The sequence below is a fragment of the Melozone crissalis genome, unplaced genomic scaffold (assembly GCF_028551555.1).
Source record: "Melozone crissalis strain CALT ecotype California unplaced genomic scaffold, PUWL_Pcris_2 ptg000086l_1, whole genome shotgun sequence".
NCBI classification, from domain to species: domain Eukaryota; kingdom Metazoa; phylum Chordata; class Aves; order Passeriformes; family Passerellidae; genus Melozone; species Melozone crissalis.
The window spans coordinates 425118-450331 of record NW_026535863.1 but is presented as its reverse complement, the minus strand read 5'-3'; the positions used below and the strand labels follow the sequence as shown (position 1 = coordinate 450331).

The 25214-nt window shown below is 55.3% G+C and overlaps 1 protein-coding gene across 1 annotated transcript; it reads left to right on the top strand.

Annotated features, from left to right (window-relative positions):
* The first annotated feature begins 473 nt into the window (after positions 1-473).
* On the top strand, positions 474-24729 carry LOC128946718 (adenosine receptor A1). Its single transcript, XM_054290647.1, has 3 exons — positions 474-651; positions 1101-1483; positions 23762-24729. Exons 2-3 carry the CDS (start codon positions 1143-1145, stop codon positions 24396-24398), a joined length of 978 nt encoding a protein of 325 aa, XP_054146622.1. The 5' UTR covers positions 474-651; positions 1101-1142; the 3' UTR covers positions 24399-24729.
* Positions 24730-25214: the final 485 nt, after the last annotated feature.

Genomic DNA, 25214 nt, shown 5'->3' with positions numbered 1-25214 from the left:
GGGGTCCCATCCCCGCCCACCCCAGCCGTGATTTTGGGTGAGGCAGTGCCAGCCACAGCCCAGGTGAGCACCAGAGCTCCTTGGGGCCGTTTGGGTCTGACCTGGGGCCCCGACGCCGTCCCGGGGCACAGTCCCGAACAGCGCTGCCGTGCCGGGGACGGGCCGGGTCCTCGCCCACCCCAGCTCAGGCTCTGCCTCCCCTCCCCGTCCCGATCCTCTGCTCACACCCGACCTCAAAATCCGGTTTTGGCGTCAAATCCGGAGCCCGACTGGTGGCGGCAGCGTTGGGGCTGGGGCTGGCTCGGCTGCTCCCCCCGCTGCAGCCTCTCCCTGCTCCGCCCGGTCCCGCCGCCCCCGCCCGGCCCCCGCCCGGTCCTGCTCGGTGCCGCGGCGAGCCCCGAATCGGGTCAGTCGCTCTTTAAAGGCTGGAAGGCGGCACCATGTGATGCCTCGGCTCCGGCGGGGAGGCGGCAGCGCCTGCGGGAGCCGAGCGGTGTCGGGCACCGGGGACCGAGCGCAGCCCCGGCCAGCTCGGCCCCCGGCGGCCGCACGGTCCCCCCGGCATGAGCCCCGCCTTGCCCTGCGGGGGGACAGCGCCGGCTCTCCGCGGGTGAGAGCACCCCGAAACAAGCCCTGGATTTGCAGGACAAGGTGAGAGGGGTCGGCTGCCGGGACTCGGGACTCCGGTGGCTGCAGGAAGCGGCGCAGAGCAGGGAGGGGATCCGGGGGGGAGCAGAGGGAGCCCCGAAAGGCTCCGACAGCGGCCCCGGGGCGGCCCCAGGGGCGGGGGGCTCTGCCGCTCTCCCGGGACTGACCGGCGGCTCCCGGTGCCGCTTCACCGCCGGGAGCGGTGGCGCTGCGGGATGGAGGTGGGTGCGGGATGGAGAGGGGTGCGGGATGTGTGGGACGGAAAGGGGTGCGGTATGGAGAGGGGTGCGGGATGGAGGTGGGTGCAGGATGAGCTCGGGGGGGGCGGCGGGGCCCGGAGCCCCGGGGGACGGCACAGACAGGAGTTTTTCCCACCCCCTCGCACAGGCTCCATCCCGCTCGCAGCTCTGGCAGCGATGCCACTCTCTCACCGTCTCCCTGTGCGTTTGCAGGTGGCCGAGGACCCCCACGGGAGCGGGGCGGACCGGAGCATCATGGCACACCCCATCTCAGCCTTCCAGGCTGCCTACATCTCCATCGAAGTGCTCATCGCTTTGGTGTCCGTGCCGGGCAATATCCTGGTCATCTGGGCTGTGAAGATGAACCAGGCGCTGCGGGATGCCACCTTCTGCTTCATCGTCTCGCTGGCGGTGGCCGACGTGGCCGTGGGGGCTCTGGTCATCCCCCTGGCCATCATCATCGACATCGGACTCCAGACGGAGTTTTACACCTGCCTCATGGTGGCCTGTCCCGTCCTCATCCTCACTGAGAGCTCCATCCTGGCGCTTCTGGCCATTGCCGTGGATCGGTACCTGCGGGTGAAGATCCCTGTCAGGTAGGAAAAGGCATCGGAACCAGCTCTGCTGTGGAGGTTAAAAGGGATTGAGGAAACTCCAAAATCTTGGAGAAACACTTGGAGAAAGGACTTTCCTCCACGCTGCCATCCCAGACACGTCTGGCTGCAGCAGCAACCGGGGCAGGCTGGGCAGGGGGGTGTGTGGGGGGTATCCTGGAGCCTCCAGCAGCTTCTTTTGGGGGCTCAGAGGGTGCTGGGTGTGCAGGCAGAGATCACACTGTGGCAGCTAGCTGGCAGTGAGGGACAGCCACGGGATGCCCATGGCCAGGACAAGGTGTGACCCCACACATGGGGCAGCCCCAGCAGGTACTCTGGGAGGAAAGCAGGTGACAGCTTTGCCTTTCACCCCAGCTTTTCCCTTGCCATGGGGAGCACGGGGGTGGCTTGCTGTGGGACACAGCTTCGACAGTTTGAGGAACCAGAGGTGACAGCCTGGCACGTTTCATGGGGCAGCCTCACCCAGGAGAGACCCTGGCTATGGGGTGCCCCACAAATAACTCTTTCCCCGTTTTGCCCCTTCTGTGTGTGTTGCCATTCCAAGCCCAGAGCCAGTGCCTCCTGACAAAGGAGGGGAACACTTTATTTGAGCACTTTATTCAAACTCTGCCGCTCCAGGAGGAGATAGTTAACCCTTTATGCCCCACTCCCTCCCCATGCTAGGGCCATGCTGGTTTGAGGAAGCATTTCTGGGGTGCCACGGTGGGACCGGTGGCTGTGAGCGGGGCTAGAAGGGGATAGGACACCCGAGCTCGGAGGTCCTGAGCAGAGTCAGGCTCAGCCCCTCACTGTGAGTCCCCCTCACTCGGTGGGGATGCCTTTGCCAGCCTCATCTGCCCTGCAAGGCTCTGGATGTGGGAGCATTGCTGGAAAACAGCCCAGGCCAGCTGAGCACTCATGTTCCCCCATTACCCCTCAGCAGTTGAGGCAGTTGGCTGAAGGGGTCCCAGACCCTCCATCAGCACAAACACCCCACAAAGGCACCCCTTGTGTTGGTGCTGCCCAGAGCCCAGCAGGTTTAGGACCCTTCCTGGGGCAGAGAGACAGGGACAGGAGGCACCCCAGGTGTTGGGGATCCCCTGGCCGCTCTAGAGTGCTCGGTATTCCCAGATCCATGGGGTCAGGCCAGAGATGTGCTCCTTTGGGCTTTTGCTGCAGCCACCACCAGCAGAGGTGGAGAGGAGAAGGAGTGTAAGACAGGGGAGGGGGCCCAGGATAAATGCACAATCCCAGCCCACCCCTCCCTGCCACACACGATTTTCACAGACTGTTCCTGACTTCCTCCCTAGGTGTGATTTTCCCAGTCACTGTCTCCCAGCCCGCCGGTGGCACCAGAGTGATTCCCACCCTGTCACTGCTCTTGGAGCTTTTTTGGGCTTCGCACATCCCCTGCCCGTGGGGAAGGCTCTGCTCTGCGAGTTCTGCGGCTCCACAGGAGCAGCACAGCCTGTCAGGCATTTTCCTAACAAACCAGTCCATTTTTAACTCCTTGTCTGCCTCTGAGCATCAGATGGGCCTTTCAGGGGAGATTCCTGCCCTGATCCCAGGAGCTTTCCTGGGAGCAATATTAATATTAATATTATGCTGTAAACAGTTTGGATGGGTTTTTCTTATGAAATTTCCACCCTGAATTTTGTGATCCCATTGTGTGCCCAAGCACTCAGCAGCAAGAGATTTTCCTCTGTCTTTTCAGAGCCTATTTTAATATTGAAAAGCTTTGTAACCTCATCAACTTAATAGATGCACTCAAGTATCTCAGAGGTCTTTTCCAGCCTTAAAGATCCTACAACTTCATGAATTCCTGGCAGTTGGTACATGTGGAGATTTTAGGAGATGTAGTGCCCTGAATGGAGCACACAGCACAGGAAACACCACTAAGGAATATTTTCTGAATCTGAAATACCTCAAGTTTCTCCCAGTCTGTTGGAGGATGCTAAGGATGACAGGGATGGCATTTCTGCAGTGCTCATGGCTCTTGTGGTGTCATTCCTGACTGTGACACTGAAGCCAGCAATGGCAAAGTGAGAGCCCAGAGCACCTGGCAGGACTCAGGGCCCTGGGGAAACACGTGTGGCCCCTGTGCTGGGAGAGCTCTGGGAGAGCTCCAAGCATCCCTGGAGGGCTGCAGGCAATGATGGCAGCCAGAGCTGAGCAGAGATTTGCAGGCAGGGGTGGGGAATATCTGCCTCAGGCTCATCCCTAGGGCAGCCCCTCCAGCCCAGGCATGGACAGTGTGCTCACTGCAGCCCATTCCTGTGCCAGGATTCCTCAGACAAGCCTGGCACAGGCTGGATCCTCACCAGTGTGACCTGCACGAGGCTGAGGGGGTCTTAGGGGCATCCCCAACGTTCCAGCCTTGCCCCCCACTCACAGGCAGCCCTGGTGCTGCCGAGGCTCAGGGAGAGGGAAATGCATTTCACAGAAGCACAGAATCCCTGGAAGGTTTGTTTGTGAAGGGACCTTACCCTGCCAGGGGCTGGGACACCTTCTACTACCCCAGGGTGCTGCAAGCCCCTTCCAGCCTGGCCTTGGGCTCTTTCAGGGGTGGGGCAGCCACAGCTGCTCTGGGCACCCTGTGCCTTCCCCACAGGGAAGAATAGCAGGGAATGGGAACATGGCAGCTGGTTCCACTCCAGGCTCCCCATGAACACCCTGGCCCTTGGGCTGCGAGTCTGGGGACTTGGTGTCCCCAGGGGTGGACATCTCCTGGAAGAAATGGTGCCCTGAGACATTTGGGGTGTCTCTACATGGCAGTGGGAGATGCCAAAGCAGCATCCAAAGCTGCATTGCTCCAGTGGCCACTTCCCATGGACACAGAGGCACAGAGGGATGTGGGCCACCCCTGCAAGGCAGATTGTATCAGATGGAAAGGGGTCTTGCTTGGATTTGAGTTGGCACCTTCTGTTTTTCCTTCTTCACCCAGCATGGGCAAGGGACTGGGATATCCCACCAAACCCTCTCCATTTGCTCCTGGGGGTGATCCCTCCTGGCTGCTGGGCCCTGAGGGATGCTGCCTCCCCCCTGCCTTGACTTTGGAGGGATGCAGGAGCATCACATGGGCTGAGCAGGCTAGAGCAGAGGGTCCCCCACTTCCCAGCCCCCACAGGAACAGCTGGAAACCACCTAAAATAGATTTGCTGGTGGAAAACTCCCCCTCCCCTCTCACATCCTTCCTCCCTGCCCGGCACCAGGCAGGACCCCCAGCCTGTGATCCCCCCGTCCGGGCTCAGCAGGGTCCCTGAGCCCAGCCCAAACTTCCCTCTCACAGCCGTGCCTTGGAGAATGAAAGGAGTTCAAAGGGAAGGGAAGCAGCAGCTGGGGGTGTCTGGCAGGAACCGGCCCCTCGGCATCCCGAGGCAGGCAGGATGCTGGAGGAGACGGGGCTGGGGGGGTGTTTGGGGGGCTGGTGCTGAAGGGATGTTTGGGGACAACAGTGCTGAAGGGATGTTTGGGGGGATGCAGCTCCTTCAGCACCAGCCTCTGCTGCCCTGGGGGCCTTGTCTCTGCTCTGTGTTTTGGGCCTTTTGGAAAGGGCCATAGCAAAAGGAGCTGCTGTCCTTGCAATGTGCCAAACCAGCCCTTGGCTGGGGATGCTGAATGTGTGGATGCAGCCCAAGCCTATCTTGGAATGTCCCTGGGGGTCCTCACCTCATGACCTCACCCTAAACACTTTGAAACGTGCCAGGAAGGGAAAACCTGCAGGAATCTGATGTTTGCAGGAGCCCTCGTGTTGGAGTCTCTCTGTCCACAGCCAGGACCTCCCTGCTCAGCACTGGGGTCTCCTCCCAGCCCTGCCCTTCCCAGCCTGCAGCATCCCAAGGGACATCCCACCAGGGAGAGCTGCCTTTGGTGCTGCTGAAGGTTTGGAATGCACCCCTGGGAGGCTGCAGAGCCATGGAAGTTAGATCAGAATGGTTGGAACTCTCTAGGAAATGGGGGCCAGGAGGCTGGAGCATAGCAGGGGAAGAGCCCAGGGTAAAATCAGTGTCAGGGGTGGCTCTGTGGACATTGTCTGGTGGTTCAAGAGTGCCTGTCTGGAAGGAGATTAAACTCTTCAGGGATGGCAGGAACATCCCTCAGCCCTGGAGTGCAGTGCCTGCAAAGCAGGAAGTGAGGGACATGTGCAGGGGACTTGTGAGCTCCTGGATGGACATGAAGGGGGAAACTTCCCCCTGGACTCCCTGTTTTCCAGGCTCCTGCCTGAGCTCAGGCTCTTTCTGGGATTGTAGCGCTCTTTCCCCTTCTCTCCAGTCCTGCCAAGGGCCACAGGCATGGGGCCAACTGGGACTAGGTCATGGTAAGCCTGGGAAGTCTTTTTGCCCTCAGCCAGCTGGGTGCTGGAGCAGGACACATCTGAGGGGCTTTTCTCCATTCCAGGTTGCCCAGAGAAGATGTGGGGTGGCTGCACCACCCCTGGCAGTGTCCAAGGCCACGTTGGACGGGGCTTAGAGCAACCAGGGATAGTGAAAGGTGTCCCTGCCCATGAGTGGAATGAGATGGGCTTTAAGGTCTCCTCCAACCAAATCATTCCATGATTCCTCCACCAAGGGTTCATGGAGGGGAGTGATGGGCACCCGCTGCCATGGGATGGGTGAGGAGGAGAACATTGGAATGCAAATTCCCAGCTCCCAAAACATCAAAGGGCCCATGGGACATCTTTCCAGCACTCTCAACACTTAGTGCCAGGAAACCTTCCTGTCCAGCCAGGCCAGTGAACAAGCCAAACCACAGCTCTTCCAAGGCCTGTTTTACATTCAGAGGAATTTCAAAGCATCCAGGTGACTCAGAGCTCTCACCCTGGAGCTCATCTATTTTCTTTCACCCTTCACTAGTCAGTGAAAAGATGCCATCCATCCATACAGGCCCAGCCCCCAAGAAAGCACATTTCATTTCCAAGGAGAATACTTCCATTTTCCCTAACCTGGAGGAATTTTGGGGACTGGTAGGTCTTTGCAGCCACCTCTTTTGTTTCCTCTCTTGCTGCCCTCCTCCAGGTATATTTTTAGCAAGTGAGAGTGATATGTAGATACCTTCATTCCATGGAACAGGCAGCTCTGAACAAGGATGGAGATTAAAATGCAAGAATTACAGTCCAGGGAGGTTTCTGCAGACTGGAGACTGTTTCCAAGCCACAGTTTCCAGCACACTGCACCAGCTCAGCATGTGGGTGCTATATCAGAGCCAGCATTTCCCACCGAGCTCTGCTCCAGCCAGATCCGGCTGCAGGGACGAGCTGTGCCAGGACAGCACCAGGAGATCAATTCCAGCATCACCAAAATCCCAGAGCCCTTGAGATGGGCAGGGATTTACCAGCAGGTTATGTTGGTTTGAGATCCTGGTAAAGACCTGTAAATACCCAGGTGAGCTGGTTTTCAGCCCTACTCTCTGCTGCACAGAATGATTTTCAGCCATGAACAGGCTAAGTCAGGGATCAAAGCCGTGAGGGCTCTTCCCTCAGTGAGGGGATGCCTGGATTAGGCTCACTGGGAGCTCACACAGCTGCTGCAGCAGCGCCACGAGATCTTGGCTGGCAGACGCAAAATCAGGTCACTCCCAAAAGCTCCAGACACTGCCGTGAGTCTGCAGGGAGGCAAGTGGGGCTGTCTGCAGCATTCCCAGCTCCTGGAATGGCAGGAAAAATCCTGGGGCTTGGGGGTGTCAGCTGGGGATGCAGTGAGGGGCTGAGTGTGGGATGCTCCATGGCCAGGAGAGCAGAGGGAAGGGGAGGAGTGCCCTGAATCCTGTGCAGGGATGCTCAGAGCCTGATATTCGGAGTTATTCACAAAGTTTCTGAATTAAAAGGGCAAGGGGAAGTGAATGGCCTCAAGAGACCCTGTGTGGTCTCCCTGAGCAGCAGGACCCTGTCCCCTTCTGGTCCTTGTGTCTCCCAGGAGGGCGAGGTGTGGTCCCTGTGCCGGGTAATCGCTCTGACCCCAATAGCAGTGTCACATCTGTCCCTTCACAGAGCTCACATCTGCCAGGGCTGTGCTGCAGGGCCATGAATCAAAACCTGCTCCTTCCTGGTGCTGCACCCCAAACCCCTGCTCTGGGAATGTTTTTATTGGGTTTTTTACCGATTTCTATTGATTTTCAGTGTAAGGAATTGACCCTTGGCAATGTCTCACCAGTAAATCTGAGGGCGTCTTCCCACCAAGCGCACATCTGCAGATGGGGAAACTGAGGCACTGAGCTGCACCATGGCTGGCTCAGAGTGGTCTCACGGATGAGGGATGGAGACTGGAACAGGGAAGCTGTGGAAGCTGAGATTTCTGGGACAGTGTGGCCTCTCTGTTCCCGCACTGGAGTGCTGCCATGGCTGTGCCCAGGGCTCTGGAGCCAGGATCCAGTCCCAGCCTTGCTGATCACTGCAGGGGTAACCCCATGAAATTAAATTGGTTCTCTTTCACAGCCCAGGGAGCACTACAAGGGTTTGTAGCCTTTTGTGGTAATAAAACAGACTGAATGTGTCTTCAATGGGCCAGGTTGGCTCAACCCTAGGACAGAACAAGGAGCAATGTGGTCAAACTGAAAAACCAGAAATTTAGGTTCAATACTGGAAAGGAATTCTTCCCTGTCAGGGTGGGCAGGCCCTGGCACAGGGTGCCCAGAGCAGCTGTGGCTGCCCCATTCCTGGAAGTGTCCAAGGCCAGGTTGGATGTGGCTTGGAGCACCCTGGGCTAGTGGCAGGTGTCCCTGCCCAAGGCAGGCATGGGGCTGGACGAGCTTTAAGGTCTCTTCCCACCCAAACCACTCTGGGATTCTGTGGCTCCCCATGAACTCATCCTACAGGGAGCAGACACCAGACCAGGTGGGGATGTGTGGATGGAACCCAGCAAGGCTCTGGTGCCTCCATGGCCATGGTTCAGGTGTGATTCATGGTTCATCAATCCAAGAGGATCTACTCTGCCAATCCAGTGGGACACAGCCAGACTGTGTTCCCTCATCCCGTGGCAGCAGAGAGGGTCCATGAGCAGAAAGTGAGGAGCACCCACAGCCAGGACCACCCAGGCAAGGTGGGACAGGCCCTCACTGGAGCTGAGAGATGCTCCTGTGTCCGGTGCACAGGCCTGTGGATGAGCTGCAGGGCCCAGAACTGCCTGGAACACCCAGCCATGCTGTCACACTTCCAGGAGATGGGTGACATCTGACATTTCCCTTTCCTGGAGGGGCTGGGCTGTGTCCCCGGGCACTGGGCTGGCGGAGGTGGCAGTGCTGTCCCTCGGGGCTGCGTGTCTGAGGGCCCAGTGCAGGTGCTGGCACACAGACAAGGCACACACCCGCCAAGGAGGCTCTGCCACAGCCAGAGCTGCTGACTCAGCTGCCCTGGGCCTGCGGGCTGGGTGTGGGGCTGAGTCAGGCCCAGCTCACGGGGCTCTGTGCTGAGCTGCCTCAGGCAATTAGGAACCCTTTGATGGGCTCCCGGGTCCTCCCCCACCCCTGTAGGAAGGTGACTCCATCCAGAGGAGGGGCCATTATCGTCTGACCTTCACCAGGCCAGTCTCACCTCTGGTGTCACCTTCGCTCCATGTCAGTCAAAGCAGCTGACAGGGCAGGAATGAATGACTCACAGGGGGTGCAGAGAAGCTCAGACACACTCTGGGATGCAGGCTGGGGGTGCAGACGGGCTCAGATGCTCCTCTTTACCTGAAGCCTTTCCCACTAAGCGGCTCCGGGCTGGTCTCTGTGCCCTTGTCCAGCCCTTGGCACAGGCATGTGGCCTCTGTCTTGTTCTTGTTGGACATCTCCCATGCGGTCACCAACAGCCAAAGCACTCTCAGCTCCTCTTACACCCCAGGTCAGTCACACGAGGGTTTTTTAGTCCATTTGTGGTGTCAGAATAAGCCTAACTGTGTTGTAAAAGGGCCAGACTGGCTCTGTTGACCAGGAAGGGGATTTTGGCCATGAGCACAGGTGTGAGACATCTGGGACAAAGCCCACCAGCCTCCAGTTCCAAACTCGGATCTGGAGGGACCCCTGTGAGGCCAGACCCAGTGAAATCTCCTGTCTGGCACACCTCAGAGCAGCTCGTACCCAACACCAGCCACTGCTGGCTGTGGGGATCTGCCTGAGGGGACCTGCCTGGGGGGTCTGGCATGTGCAGGCCCATGGGTGTCCAAGGCAGAACAGGCAGGGCTGGACAGAGGATCAGGGATGGGCACAATGGAGATCCTGCATCCCAATGACTGTGCTTGAAATCAGCCTGACAGCAGGAATGGCTCATGCAAGGGGTCACAGTGCTGCACTGGCAGATCTGTGTCCTGGGGTGGAGGCAGGGGGGAGAAAAAGGTCATAGCAACACAAAGAAGGATGGGAAAATGAGGAAAATGTGTGGGAGGTACCACAGTGAAAGAATCTGGGAGGTGAGTTTCATTGTGACACACACCAGAGTCATTTCAGACTGGACAGGAACTGATGGGCTGGAAGAAAATCTCTGTCTGGAAGAACAGGGAAAAGCCCTGAAGGATCTTGCCCACAGGGGTGTGAGGAGAGCCCAGACACAGCTTGGGGAGGGTTGTGGTCTCTGCAAACAGCAGGACATGGAGCATGGAGGGGATCACAGGAGCAAGAGATTTCTGGGAGGGATGGGGACAGCTTGAGAGGCTCATCCCCTTTGGGACAACTGTAGTGCTCACCCGAGAAAATGACAGCCAGCACAGCTGAGCTGACAGGAACAGCATTAGATTGTCCTGGAGACAAATGAATGATTTTTCACAGTGATCCTGCCAAAGCAGCAGGGATGGACACAGCAGCAGAGACCACCTCTGGGGCTGCCAGGGGGCTGGAGGAGTGTCCCAAGGGGCTGGTCCTTGTCATGGGCGTGGAATAGGAAAGGTGCTGTCCCAGAGGCTGCCTGGGCTCTAGCAGGGAGTTCTGCTCTGGAAGTGCAGCCACCCAGCTGCTGGGGCTGACTCCTGCATGGGCTGCCCAGTGGCAAGAAAGAACAATTGGTGCTCTCTCAGGCAGCCACAAAAAGCCCACAGAGGCAGCAGGGTGGCTTGCAGCATAGCAATGAGCTGAGCACACAGGCACCCCCACTGCCCCTCTGGCATGGAGATGCTGCTCCCAAGAGTGGCTGGATGGGCAGGGCAGGGAAAGGGGAGACAGCACTGGTGATGCCACCAGTGAGAGAGGATGAAATAACCCTGAAAGACTGAGATCCTCCTCCTCACAGAGTCCTGTGGGCTCAGGGCTGGTGGGCAATGGGGACAGATAGGGGAGGAAGGGCTGCATTTGGTGGTGTAGGGAGGAGCAGAGCAGGATCAGACACTGGGAAGATTTGGAGCATCTGGCTTTGCCCTTCTCTGCACTGTGGGACCCAACACCTCCCCTGTGCACCCTCACCCTCCCTCTCAGTGCATTTCCCATTGTTCCCTCATCCCTTCCTTGCTTGGGCTTTGCCCCCCAGAACTGAGCAGGCAACTATGACCAGCAGCTGTCCCAGTCTTGGGTGGTTTGGTTGGGTTTTTGTCAGGTACCAAAGCCTCTGATCACAAAAAAGAGCTGGAGGAGGACAGGAGATTTCTTCCCCAGCCTCTTTCCTGTGTGTCCCTCACCAGCCTCCCTCTGTGCTGTCCCTGGTCCTCTTGCACACAGATCCCAGGTACCAGCCAAGCCCAGCAGGACTGTGGGGACACAGAAGTGACATCCTCCTATCCCACCCCCTGCCTGGGGTGGCAATATCACTTCTCCATCATTCCTCCAAGGAAGGCACAGAAGGCTGGGACTTTGCTGCCATGACAGTTTATCTACCTTCTCCAGGCCATTTCTCTCCCTGCAGCCAGAGATGGGGATGATTTTCTTTGGCCTCCTTAAAGGAAGGGAAGTGCCAGCTCCTGGCACCAGGGATGTTTTCTCATTCAGATTGGTCCATCTTGGCAGATCACAGCTCCCCTCTGCGACTCAGTCTCCCCATCTGTTCACAGAGGGAGTGATGCTCTCTCTGACAGCAGCGAGGGGCCAATGCTGAGAAATGCTATCTCAGACATGCCAGAATTAGCACAGTCCTACAGATAAAATTATTCCTCTTTTTTTTTCTGCTCTGATAACAAGACTCAGTGCCTTTACCCGTGGAATACACAAATGAAACACTCATCTCTGTCAGTGTGAAGGCTCCATTCTCCACTGAGTGCTCCCGACTGGGAGAGCCAAGGGTCCAGATGGACCTGGCAAAGCCTGAGCAGAGCCAGCATGGGAGCAGCTCAGATGGGTCTAATCTCAGGGAGCTCATTCCCCACATTCAGCACTGCTGGGACACAGGCTCCTTATGGGCTCAATGAGCTTTGTCTGCTCTGAGGAGCTGAAAGTGCTCCAATAGCAGAAAACCTGGAATCCCAGAATCCAGGAGATGCTGCAGTCAAATTTTCTTGGGTTGAGGATGGACACTGACACCCCTTTTCTCCAGGGGACCATGGAATCCTAGAATGGTTTGGATTGGAAGGGTCCTTAAAGATCATTTCCCCCTCTGCGTGACCCATACATGAGGGGGTCTTGTGGGGATCTTCCACATTGCAGCCCTGCTCCCCACCCACAGGCAGCCCTGGCTCTGCTGAGGCTCAGGGAGAGGGAAATGCATTTCCCAGAGTGCCAGAACCCCCAGACAGGTTTGGGTGGGAAGGGACCTCAAAGCTCACCCAGTCCCACCCTGTGCTGTGACACCTTCCACTATCCCAGGTTGCTCCAAGTCCCATCCAAGCTCTGTCTTGGACACTTCCAGGCATGGGGCAGCCACAGCTTCTCTGGGCAACCTGTGCCAGGGCCTGCCCACCCTCACAGGGAACAATTCTTTCCCAGTATCCCGTCTATCCCTGCCCTCTGGCTGTGAGAAGCCATTCTGCCTTGTCCTGTCCCTCCATCCCTTGTCCCAAGTCCATCTTCAGTTCTCTTAGGGCCCCTTTAGGCATTGGAAGGGGCTCTAAATTCTCCCCAGAGCTTTTTCCTCTCCAGGTGAGCACCCCCAGCCATCCCAGTCCCTCCAGAGCAGAGGACTCCAGTCCTTGGGGCACATCCATGACCTCCACCCTGCCTGACCCATGTGTCCCTCATCTCCATGAGCCAGCCGGGCTGCCTTGGCAGCCTCTGGCTGTGTCTGCCCATTGTTCCTTGCTGGAATTAAGACCAGAGTCATTAGGAACATGCAGAGGCTGTAATTTAGGCCCAGCTGAGATATTTTACTGCAATACCTGATCTTGGGTCTCAGATCTCTCCACCATCCTGATGGAAATACTGAGCTGCTTCCTCCCAGGGAACAAGGCCCCTCGGTTTTCTTCCAAGCGAATAAACAATCTTTTAATCTAAATGAGAAAACAGAGTGCAAATAAACTTCAGATTTGCTTTGCATTTGCACTTTTTATTTGTTTTCCTGTTTTCTTTGAGGTGAGGGAACATTTAATTGTGGTGTTAACTGGAGTCTTCACTTCCAAATTGGTATTTCATTTGACTGACTGAGATATGGATTTGCTGTTCAGACTCATTCCAGGATAAACAACTCAATGGCTTTACACTCATGTCCTCTGCTTGTTACTTCTTCCATCTTTATGGTGTGTGGAGGGGGTAATTACACAGGTTTTACTTAAACTTTATGGGGAGTTGGGTTTGAACAGAGGTTGGAAGCCAAATTGGTACCTCCAAAATTATTTCCCCCTGTTGAACTACATATAACCAACTCATTAAAAAAACCTTAAATGAATCCAGCTGCTTTTGCATTTGAAATTGATCTTTTAATCAGGGGAAATATGCATTGGACAGAAGGTGCTGGACTGGTTGTTTTGGGTTACTGTGTCCTCTGAGGTTTAGAAACAGTAGATCTCATCAGCACTGCTAATTCTGCTCTAGGCATTGGGTGGAGAAAACAACCTCCCTCGCTTTGGGAACCTCCAGCCAATTTTTCAGTCTTGAATGTCCTAATCTTTGAACTGGGTTAAGTGCAAGAAAGGAAATGTTCCCTTTGCAGTGACAAATTCTGCTATGAGGATCCTGATCCAGTGACAAGTTGCAGCATTAGGAAATCAGGAATTTAGTTGTTGACTGCAAAATCAGGAGTCAGGTTAGCAAGAGAAGTGTAAAACTCAAGAAATTAAAAGGCAGCCAATACCAATCTCTTGTTCCAACTGTAATTTAGGATATCTCTTTTTTTCTGATGAGTCCTTCTGCACGGGAGAGATAAAGACCCACCTAAGCCTTGCTCTGAGGCTTTCGTGGTGCCTTTCTTAATCGAGATTCTATCTCCAGTTTCCTGCCTCCCATTTATCTGGGGAGCAGATCTCAATGTCCTGTTGAATGCAAATACAACCACAACCGCGGCTCTCAAGACCCCCTCATTTCCCTTCTCCTTGGGGTCCCTGATCTGCTCCTGCCTTTTCATGGCTTTTGATGCTTTCCAGCCCTCCTGGCTGGCCCCTCCCTGGAGACCCAGCTCCCTTTGTGTGGCAGTGGTGGTGACAGGCAGGGAAGGGTGGTGGCACCGGGCACTTCCCCAGCGGGCACCTCCCTCTCAGCACAGCCTTTCCCCTCTGCAGCTCAGTGGTTTGTGGATGGACTCTGACCCACAGAGCCTTTGGGAGCCCAGGCATATCAGGTACTTTATATCTGCTGTCCCATTTCCATTTCCCAGAGCCACATTGGTTGCATTTGGCATTTAAAGTGGGTTTTAGAGCTACTTTCTTTCTTCGTCTTCCCCTCTTCCCCCTCCCTTCTAAATTTTGAGGGCTAACTTTCAGAGGCCTCGTTTCAAAGAGGTTCTTTTGCATAAAGAATCAAAATATGCAATGCATAGAAAAATCAAGTGCAATACAAGCAATAATTAAAAACCCACTGCTTTTATCCAGCCAAGCCCTGGATTTGCACTGAAGATTGGCAAAAACTGCCTTTTATCCCTTCTCCTTTGTGCTCAGGGAATGCCTCACCCTCACTTATCCAATCACACAGAGACTCTGCTGAGCTGGGTCTGGACAATCAGCTCCTGGCTGGTTGCTGGGGCAGGGGCAGGGCTGTTGTGTGGCAGCCCTGGAGGTGGCCAAATGCACAGGGAGATGGCCCAGCACAGCAGGGGAAGACGGCCTGAGACTCCTGGCCAAGCTGATATCCTGCCACAGCCCTGGGTGAGAAACAGCTCCAGCACTGTCACAGAATCATGGAATGGTTTAGGTGGGAAGGGACCCAAAAGCTCATCCTGCTCCATGGGCAGGGACACTTTCCCCAGACCAGGATGCTCCAAGCCCTGTCCAGCCTGGCCAGAGAGAGATCACATGGGGATGAGTGGCTGCACCTGACATTGTCTTCTGCTGGAGGTGGGGCTGCTCCCACAGCACAGGGGGCTCATCCCTGTGATGATGCAGTGGTGTGGGAGCCACCCTCCAAGGCAATGCTCACACAACAAATCCCTATTTTTGACAACAAAACTGTTTAGACGCTAAAATGTCCAGGAAATATATTGCATGGGGGCAGCACTAGAGACAAGCCCATGGTGCTCATCACACTGTCCTGCAGCTTTCACAACCTCACCCCATTTCTGGGGGACCAAACTGTCCTTCTCTGTGTGTCCTCATTCCTAAATTCCTGGGTCTATAAAAGAATCTCAGCTTCTGCTTCTTCTTCTTCTTCTTTTTTTTTTTTAAGCACCATTTCTCACACTTTGCTTTGCTCAAAATCTTGTTGCCTGAAAGCAGCAGCCAAAAGACAAGAACATCACATTTTTTCAGAGAACATCACCAGTTCTGAGATTCTGCAGGTCGTTTCATGATTTTGTAGCCATTGCCAAGAGTGTTAAATCACTTCCCTCCCTTCCCTCCCTATCTCACTCGGGGTCCTGAAGGAGGAAGCCAGAATTCAGGGGTTCTGGAGGGCCCTGACCACACATGGTAGAGCTGGGAGGGAGCCCCAGAGCTGCCTGGGTGCAAAACTCTGGCTCAGTGGGACTCGTGCCCCACTGACCAGGGCGCACCCTCACACTGTCACACGGCAGCAGGAGGGTGATACATCCAGAGCAGGGCCATCCCTTATCACCCTTGGTGCTGCCCATGGCACCACGGGTCTCACAGCTCCTGTTTTGGGCATGAAGGGTCTGCCTGGGGCTGGAGGGTGGTGCTCACTCATAGACACAAACTAAATTGTCATTTCCCTTGGGCATTGGATGGCCTGGGCATTCCAGCTCCCTGCTTAACCTCCATAAAACACATTTGGGATGAGGGGCTGAGCATGGGGTGAGTGGTCCTTGCTGAGAATCTGCTTATGCAGTGACAGAGTCTACATCAGGCTGCAGCCTCAGGCTGAAAACCAAGCTCAGTTTGGAAACAATATTAGTTTTCTGAGCAGAAAGGATTGATACTGGCTGCTGGGATGAGGGGTGCTGCTGGAGGATGTAGGAAAACCTCTCAGAGCAGAGGGGGTGACCAGCCCTTCTTCACCTTCCTTGGACAGCAACTGCATCTCCTCCACACCAGGGCAGAACCTGAAGGAAGGATGCTTCAGTGTGAGCTCTCTGTGCTTTCCATCCTCCCTCCCAGAGATCTCCAGCCCTCCCGTGCTCCCCCTTCCCCTGCAGCCCCTGGTCATGGTGAGAGCCCAGAGGATACCCCAGGGGAGCTGTGGGTGCTGCTCTGCTCTAAATGGAATGCTGTGGTTGCTCACCCCACACCTCTGAGCTGAGCACGGCTGGGCAAGGGATCTGAGAGCAGCTCTGCAGTTCCTGGAAGCCTGAGCTTTGTTCCCAAGGCTGTGACTCATTGCCAGAGCCGGGGCAGTGCAGCAGCACAGACACCCAGGGGAGGCTGGATCCAGTCCTGGAGGGGCTCTGGGGGCCCAGCCAGCCTGCTGGGATGTTGTGGCTGCCCCCAGGGACCAGGGGCGTGACAGGATAAATCTCCTTGGCTCTGCAGGAAAAGATGTGGTCCTGTCACTGGAACCTGAAATAGGGCAGGTTTAGCTCAGAACCAGCTGGGCCCTGTGCGGTGTGTGGCGATACGGGGGAGCAGGGGAACCTCCTGAGGCTCTGGGTGATGCCCACACAGGAGGTGCCAAGCTCAGGCTGGGCTGATCTCTGGGTGTGCTGTGCTTTGAGGTTTGGTCCTACTGAGACTGGCGGCATTGGGGGAGTGGCAGAGTTGGGGGGATGTGGCTCTGTGCTGATACAGGATGGAGCTGGGGCCCACCTTTTCCCACACCCCAGCCACCATCTGGGTGGGCATCCCCGATGGACCCTCATGTTGGTACTGCCAGTCTGGGCTGAAAATAACCTGGCATCATTCCCACTTCCTACCATTTCAGCACATAAAGCTCTTTTCTACCTCATCTACTCAGCTTCTTGTGGGGATGTTTGTGTTCCTGGGGCTGCTTTTGGATGTGCCCACATCCCTCTGCAGTCCTCAAGGATTCCAGGGTGCTTCCAAGGTCCTGAGAGCTGTGTCAGGGCAGGCTGAGCCCACATCAAGGCTGAGCCCACACCAAGGCAGCAGCATTTCCCCAGTCCTTGTTTGGAGCCCAGGACATCTACAACTGTTCCAGGTCTCTCCGCAACCTTCTCTGATGAAGCTCAAAGCATGAAATCCCCTTTTTGTGTTGTTCTCTTGCCATTTGCTGGAACTGTGACAAGTTCCAGCTTCTTCCACCACTGAATGAAGCCCTCACCAAAGCCCTGGGGGCTCCATGTTTCCGTGTGTGGGGACCAATCAATTTTGGCAGCATGAATTTGTTCCCCTCACCCACATCCATTAGAGAATTACTGGCTATTAGAGGTGATTGCAAACATCCAGAGGTCTTGCCAGACGCTTTGCCCAGCTGGAGTTGTTTGTGCTTTGCAGGAACTCGTTGCAGAATGATTCCTACACAGAATCATCTTTTAGGGATGGTAAAACCAAACCCTGAACACAGATGGACCAGGATGGTCAGCAGTGGGATGCACACATCCACCCTCTCCCACGCCTTTTTCCTGGTGGCTTTGAGGGAGGTTTGCCTTAAGAAGCCTCCTGGTGTGGAACCATCTCCTCATGCTGCAGTGGAGGAGACCCAAAGTGTTTTGGGAGCAGAGATCCTCAAAGAAGACACTTCTCATGTCCAGGTGTTCTCTGGGGAAGCAGGAGTGGCTGCAGCTCCAGGTCACCACGTGTGGGCTGAGCTGCCAGGCTAGGAAGGTGTCAGCTGCTCCCAGAGCTGGGCCAAGCAGAAAAGACACCATACAGTGCAAAAATCCTTCCCTGTCTCTCAGTGGGGTGGTCCTAGCTAGGCTTGGGTGCCCTGCAGGACCAAGTAACAGCCAGGAGTGCTCCAGTGACAGCCACGACCTCTGGAATCACAGCTCAGAGCACACAGGGACAGAGGTGTGGGTGGGAGGACCCAGCAACCGTGGGGAACATCCATCCCTGGACTCCTTCTCAGCTTTGGGCCTCCTGTGCCCCCCTCTCCTTGTAGCACATGGCCCAGGGAGCACCAGGCACCCTGGGCTGTGCCAGTGCCAGTCCCAGACTGGGGCAGCTGGTGGAAATGGGAGCAGGGCAGCCCTGACCTGGGCTCAGTGGTTGCCAGAGAGGTTCCAGGTACAGGTTTGGGATGCAGTCCCACCCATGTGAGTGCTGGGTAAAAGGTTCCTGTTGCCATTGCCCTCCAAAAGTGACACCTGTAGGAAAGTGGTCATTGTCCTCATCCAACTGTCCCTCAGCCCAAGCACACAGACATGGGTGAGGCAGCAGGGAGAGATTTTCCTCCTCAGCTCCTTTTAAATCAGGTCCCCAGGGCAGAGTCTGAGGCCAGGATTCCATGTCCTGACCCCCTGGCCATGCCCTCCCACCGTGTTTCCCACTCCCTCTTGTCCCAGGGAGCTGCTGGCACTTCTCAGATTTCTCCCACAGCTCAAATCTCTTGCAGAGCAACCAGCCAGCTGGGAAGGGACACACACAGGGTGCTCCAGGTCCCTTTGGAACCCTGGGAAGGGGCTCTGTGGTAGGATGAAGATGTCAGGCTGGAAATGCTGTGCTGATAGAGACTGCTGGGCTACTTTAGTACAGGACAGGAGCCCCAGCACCAACAAGCACCAATGTCCTTGCTGCATGTGCTCTTCTGGCTTGCCTGAAAGACCAGACCATATTTTTTATGCCTTTACTTGCCACCTGGGTTTTGACAAGAAATCAGTCTGGGATTGGGGGATCAGGACAGTCCCCCATGTATCCTAAGGCAGTGCTGACAGGACCTGCCTCTCCATTCCAAGCGTTTGTGGGAGCAAGCTGTAATGTCCATCCAAATACCAGCTTTGACTGATATTGGTTGACCTCCATCCCTTCCAAGGCCTCCATTCACATGGTGAGACACCCACCTGTGGCCACAAACCCACATTTGCTACCATTCTGTGGTTCTATGAAGAAGGAACCAACCTTTTACTTCCAGGATCATAATGACAAAGGCTCTACAGAGTTCTTTCTGCAGCACTTCCCACTTTGTGTGAGTACCCAGGGACCCCTTGTCCCAGCCCTGAGCTGTGGCTGACCTCACCCTTGCAGAGCCCAGACACCACTTTGCATTTCTCAGGCTCTCGTTCCGGAGCAATGCTTCGAAAATGCAAAAGCAAAGCTTTGAACACCAACAATCTGAGTTTTCCCACCCAGCAGCCTCCAAGACACTGAAAGATCTGAAGGGAAGATACAGCCAGGAGAAAGAAGTAGGAATCCAAATCCTCTGAGATCAAAGCACTTTTGTCTAGAGACCTTCAATTAGATCAGGACATGGTCTGGCTGCTTTTACTTGCTGTGTTCATCGGGCAGATGAGCTTCATGTCAGCTTGGCCTCCTTTCTCCCTGCCACGTTGGCTCCAGATTCTTTTCATTAGTAATGGTCTGTCTTCATTAGTGAATTAATTTCCCAGGAATTGCACTGCAATAAACTCTCCAGAGCAAAGACCAGCAAAGCCGCATCTTGGCACTGGCTGGACAACAGCAAGTGTTTTGTGGACAGAAAAACTAATCACAGAACTGCTAAAAACCTTCACATTTTATTCAAACCAGGCCTAGAGCCTTTGAAACTTTTTCAAACAAAACAAGAGATGTTTGGTGAGTTTTGGGTTTGGATTGACGTCTGGGTTGGGATCTTGGAAATGAGCCCTCATCTCTCTCTTGGGGAAAGACCCCAAGGCAAAGGTGAAATCCATGACAGCAAAGAATGCTCTGTTCTCCAGGTGGATGCTCTGCTCTGCAGGTGCTTTCAGACATGCCCTAATATCTGAAATGGTCACAGGGCCTTTGCCTACCCAGGGCTGGGCACCTCCAGAGCAGGGCCTGGGCTGGGCTGGGCTCCTGGGCTGCAGCAGAGAGGATTGCAGAGGCCTGGAAACATCAAGATGTGGCAGAAGAAGTTGAATTTAGTCTGGGAATGAGGACCAAAGAGAAAGGAGGGTGGATGGTGTTTTCAGAATGATGGCTAGGGGGTCATTACAAAGGTCTGGAGGGGCAGGAGAAGAGGGAAAGGCTTCCCACTGCTGGAAGGCAGGGTTAAATGGGATATTGGGAAGGAATTGTTCCCTCTGAGGCTGGTGAGGCCCTGGCACAGGTTGCCCAGAGAAGCTGTGGCTGCTCCATGGCTGGAAGTGTCCAAGGCCAGGCTGGACATTGGGGCTTGGAGCAGCTTGGGATAATGGAAGGTGTCCCTGCCCATGGCAGGGGTGGAAGGAGATGGGATTTAAATCCCTTCCCTACCAAACCATTCTAGGATTCTATGATCTTCATGAGAAAAAGGGTTTCAGTGTCTGCTCCATCCTCAGCCTCTCCTGGAGACAGCCTCCTGCCCTGGAGAGCTGCTCCCTGTCTCCCTGCCAGCACTGTGCAGCCCCTGGGGACAATTTGTCAGCCTCTGCCTCCACACATCACCTATTCCCTTCCCCTGGGGAGCAAACAGCTCTATCAATAATTGCCTTTTTGCCTCTTGGCATTATCTTCCAAACCCTCAAAGGCAATTTTGTTCCACACCACAGTTCCTGCCCATCCCATCTCATGATGAGTCTGGATGGTCATGGGTCCTTTCTCCTCGATGTTGCATACAAGAGGGTTTGGGTCAATGCCCATCCCTGTGGGGAAGGGATGGTGCAAAAACCACCACTCAGGGAGGGCAAGGGGAACAGCTACCAATTATAGTCAGGCTCAAATCCCCAGGGGAAAAGGAAACCAACCCAAAGCGGATGAAGATGGGGGTGATGATTACCATGGATGTTTTAGTCACAGCTGTTAATAAAAATAACAGCAGTAATAAAATTGCAATGATGCTGGTAATTGCTCTGGTGCTGATGAGAATAATAAGATTATTTATTAACTATGAGCCATTATCAGCATTTTCAGGGCTTCTGCCTCCCATACCATCCCAAACTCCACCCTATCATGTTAATGCAAAATGAGACAAATGAGAAAATACTTTCGTTATGGCATAACCAAGAATAACGCTGGGAACAGTAAGGTCTGTCCCTGTACCTCTGCTAACTGTCTTCCCACCATGTGGCAGGGGTTGAGAATTAGGTAGGATCTTCCTACCTAAATTCTCAACCCCTGCCACATGGTGGGAAGACATTTTCACCCTTTACAGAATCACAGAATCAATTAGGTTGGAAAAGGCCTCTGAGACGATCAATTGCAACCTGTTACCTATCCCCACTTTGTCATCCAACCCAGAGCACTGAGGACCACATCCAGGCATTCCTTGGACACCTCCAAGGAAAATAAAGTGTAAAAGGAATTGAAATTGGACTTGTGGCCTTTGGAGCAGCTGAGCCCCATGAGAGCTCCATGAGAGCTCCCGTGGATAGATGGGTCGGGTGAGCTGGAGGGAAGAGGAACCTGGAGCAATTTTACAGTTTTTTGTCATTCTCCATGTGGGGCTGATGGAGACAGGGGACACAGGTTCCTGGAAGCACATTTCCTGCAGCTGCCTCTGCCCTTGGCTTGTTGCTTGAAGAAGAAAATGTGGCTGTTTTCTCTGGGTTTTGGTTCACCCACTTTTCTGTGACCATGTCACACTCAGGCTAGAGGAGGATGTCTCGGTTTCCCCTGGCTGCTTCTGCAGGTGCACCCTCAGACCTTGTGGGACAAAGGGAAGGCAGGAGCAGGGACAGCCAGGTCCTGCTCCCAGGCAGTGTCAGAGCAGTCACTGCAGCACGGGGTGAAGATGGATATGGACCATGGCAGAGAGATGGACGTGCAGGAGGGAGGGATGGATGTGGACCATGGAGAGAGAGGGGTGTGCAGTGAGGACAGATTGACCCCGTGTCTGGGTGGTGGCTGCCAGCCCTGGGATCATGTTTGGGGACCGTGGTGACACTGCTGCTGCTCAGCAGCTTTGTCTGTTGGGCAATGGCTGCCACACAGCTCTGCAGGTCAGAGCACCCAGAGTGGGAGCATGTCCAGTAGAAGACCCCAGAAACCCCCAGGAGTGAGAAATGGGGCACAGCTTGCAGGGGTTGCAAAGAGGGAAGGAGCTGGGGCAGGGGTGCTGCTGCTGTTCCTGGTGTCACTCCCCAAGCTGTTCAAGCCTGGCCAGGTGGCAGTGGGGTGTCAGAGCTGGAGGGCACATCAGCCCCCCACCAAGGACCTGCAACCAGACATGGGCTCCAGGGCTCAGCACACAGCCCCACATGGGGTGCAGGGTCAGCACACAGCCCCACATGGGGTGCAGGGCTCAGCACACAGCCCCACATGGGGTGCAGGGCCCAGCACACAGCCCCACATGGGGTGCAGGGTCAGCACACAGCCCCACATGGGGTGCAGGGCCCAGCACACAGCCCCACATGGGGTGCAGGGTCAGCACACAGCCCCACATGGGGTGCAGGGTCAGCACACAGCCCCATGGGAGTCTCTGGCATCCCTCTGCCACCCCCTGCTCCCTTGGACCCTCCTCACCATTCCCTGCACTTGACCCCCAGTGCTGGTTCTTTCCCACCACCCCTTGCCCTCCCTGTTCTCCCTGCCCTGAGCCTTTCTCAGGGTCTCCTGGCCTCTCTCCTCCCCACAAGGAATAAATCACCCTCCCAAGCCAGCCTTGGCTCAGCGGAAATAGCTGCCCACACTGTCACCTCTCTCCCACGGGACCTGGCTGCCACCAGGATGTTGTGAAGCTTTTCCCAGAGCACAGGAGGTTCCTTCAGGAAAGCTGTTGGGGACCAATGGCTCTGGACCCTCTGGACTCACAGGGACTGAAGTCCTCTCTAGCCTGTGCCACTCCAAGCACCCACCTTGATGCCTTGCCCATGAGAGGGGTCTTAAGAAGGGAGAGTGGGTTTGGGTCCTTGGCTATATAAAAAAAGCCCAAAATGAACAATTTCCATCACAGGTAAAGACTGCAGACCTGCAGTTGGGAGCTCTGAGCAGCAGGATTGGGAAACCGGGTTTGCCAGCCACCTCCACATGGTCCCCATGGTTGGGTTAACCCCAGCAGCACCGAGAGACCCAGCAAACAGTCAGGAAAACATTCTTTATTCAATCCCCTTTGGTGGAAAGCAATAGCTCTTGGGCCGAGAATCTTCTCAGCCTCCAAAGAAAAGCTTTCTGGAGAGCCAGGGGAAAAATCAATCCAGCAGACTGTACTTCCCGCTTGCAGAGCTCTGGAGAGATGAGCCCAGCCCTGGTGGCTCCCCAGGGGCATCAGGGAGGGAGCAGAGCCCAGCCAGAACACAGCTCTCCTCTGCCTCCTCCTCCTGCCCCTGGCATCAGCCCATCCAGAAAGAGGGTTTCGTCAATCCGAGCACATTAGGAGAGGAACAGGCTGTGCCCAAAGCTTCCCCAGGGCTCCATTAGCACCCGCAGATCCTTCCTCCACCCCAGCACATCCCAGGGGATGCTTTTGCTGGCCATTTCCTCCTCAGGCACAGGGCAATTGCCTGGGACAGTGAGCTGGTGGGGTTGGTGTGTGGCAGGAGGAGAGGGCGACCTCCTGCTCTGGGTGCAGGTGCTTGGATGGAGCTGGGCTCCAGAGCATATGAACTCCCTCCAAACCATGAGGGTTGGACACTCAGGCCCATTCCAGGTGCTAATGCATTCCCTGGCCTGACATCATCCCCCAGAGCTCATGGATTGTGCCTGGGGTCTCTGCCATCCCAGGACACAGGCAGGGAAACCAATCTGTGAACACAATTTTCAGAACAGGCTGTTCGCCACTGCCAGGGGAGGGAAGGAGGAACCTCCTCCTACCTCAGCACGGGCACTGCCATCCCACCACTGCCACTCCACCGGGAGCTACACAGCCCCCAAGCAGAGCATCCCAGCCATGTCTAACTCCTTCCTGTGGCTGTTGTCTCTCCCACAGGTACAAGAGCATGGTGACACCACGGCGGGCAGCTGTGGCCATCGCCTGCTGTTGGATAGTCTCTTTTCTGGTGGGACTTACCCCCATGTTTGGGTGGAACAACCTCAACAAGATGCGAAGGACTCAGGAGCTGAACAGCAGCCACACGGAGTTTGTCATCACGTGCCAGTTTGAGACAGTCATCAGCATGGAGTACATGGTGTACTTCAACTTCTTCGTCTGGGTCCTGCCTCCCCTGCTGCTGATGCTGCTCATCTACCTGGAGGTCTTCAACCTCATCCGCAAGCAGCTCAACAAGAAGGTGTCCTCCAGCTCCAACGACCCCCAGAAGTACTACGGCAAGGAGCTGAAGATTGCCAAGTCCTTGGCGCTGGTGCTGTTCCTGTTTGCGCTCAGCTGGCTGCCTCTGCACGTCCTCAACTGCATCACCCTGTTCTGCCCCTCCTGCCAGACCCCGCACATCCTCACCTACATCGCCATCTTCCTCACCCACGGCAACTCAGCCATGAACCCCATCGTCTACGCCTTCCGCATCAAGAAGTTCCGGACAGCCTTCCTGCAGATCTGGAACCAGTACTTCTGCTGCAAAACCAACAAAAACGCCACCAGCACCACCACAGCCGAGACAGGCAACTAGGAACTGGGAGAGGACAGGGAGAGGCGTCTGTGCCCATCCAGTCCCACCTGGACGCTGTTCCTGCTGTCTCAGGAAAGGGTAGCGAGGACCCGATGGGTTCTGAGTTCAGCAGCCCCCTGCAGTCCCTACAGCCACCCCAGGGGGTTATTTATTCACAAGCATTGTACTGTTTGGATATTGTAGCCTGCACTGTTCCTTTCTGGTTTAGGATTTTTTCTCCCTGATTGTTTTTGTTTTTCATTTTTTAAGCATTGCCAAGTATTTAAGGAGAAATTGTACAGACAAATGCGCAATTTATCTTCATGCAAATAAAGTCCAGTAATCCAAACCACCCAGGAGGTGCCCTGCCATTGATGGAGACCCTCAGCTCCATGGTGTTGGTGGTGCTGGTGGCACCTCACACTCTGGCCCCATGTCCATGGAGCCATGGGGGATCCTGGGCACTGGGACAAAGGGGTGCCCTGTGGGAGTGAAGGTGCTGAGAACCAGGAGAATCCAGGGCACTGGGATTTCAGAAGAAATTAAATTTGAAAGCCCTTTCTTTCCCCTCTGCTACCAGGAAGAGGTGAGCTGGGCTGAGACATAGGAAGAGATAAGAAAAGTCTTCCCATGGCATTGCCAGCACCCATAGGGTAGTGAACCCACTGCCCCACAGAGCAAAGGGTCAGTCTCCAGCTCTCAGTACTACTAGAGAGGTAGGCAGAGGAGGGTGTTGGTGAAACACTTAAGCATAATCCCAGAGAACTCTGCAGAAACTGCTTTTGCTTCCCCGATGGCTCCCGTGGGTTCCAGCAGCATCCACCATCCCTGCAAGCT

What these genes read in the sequence shown, in the direction of transcription:
- LOC128946718 (XM_054290647.1), top strand. Translation starts at nt 1,143, where the DNA reads ATGGCACACCCCATCTCAGCCTTCCAGGCTGCCTACATCTCCATCGAA. An exon ending in CGGGTGAAGATCCCTGTCAG is followed by an intron (nt 1,484 to 23,761) that starts GTAGGAAAAGGC and finishes TCTCTCCCACAG; the next exon opens with GTACAAGAGCATGGTGACAC.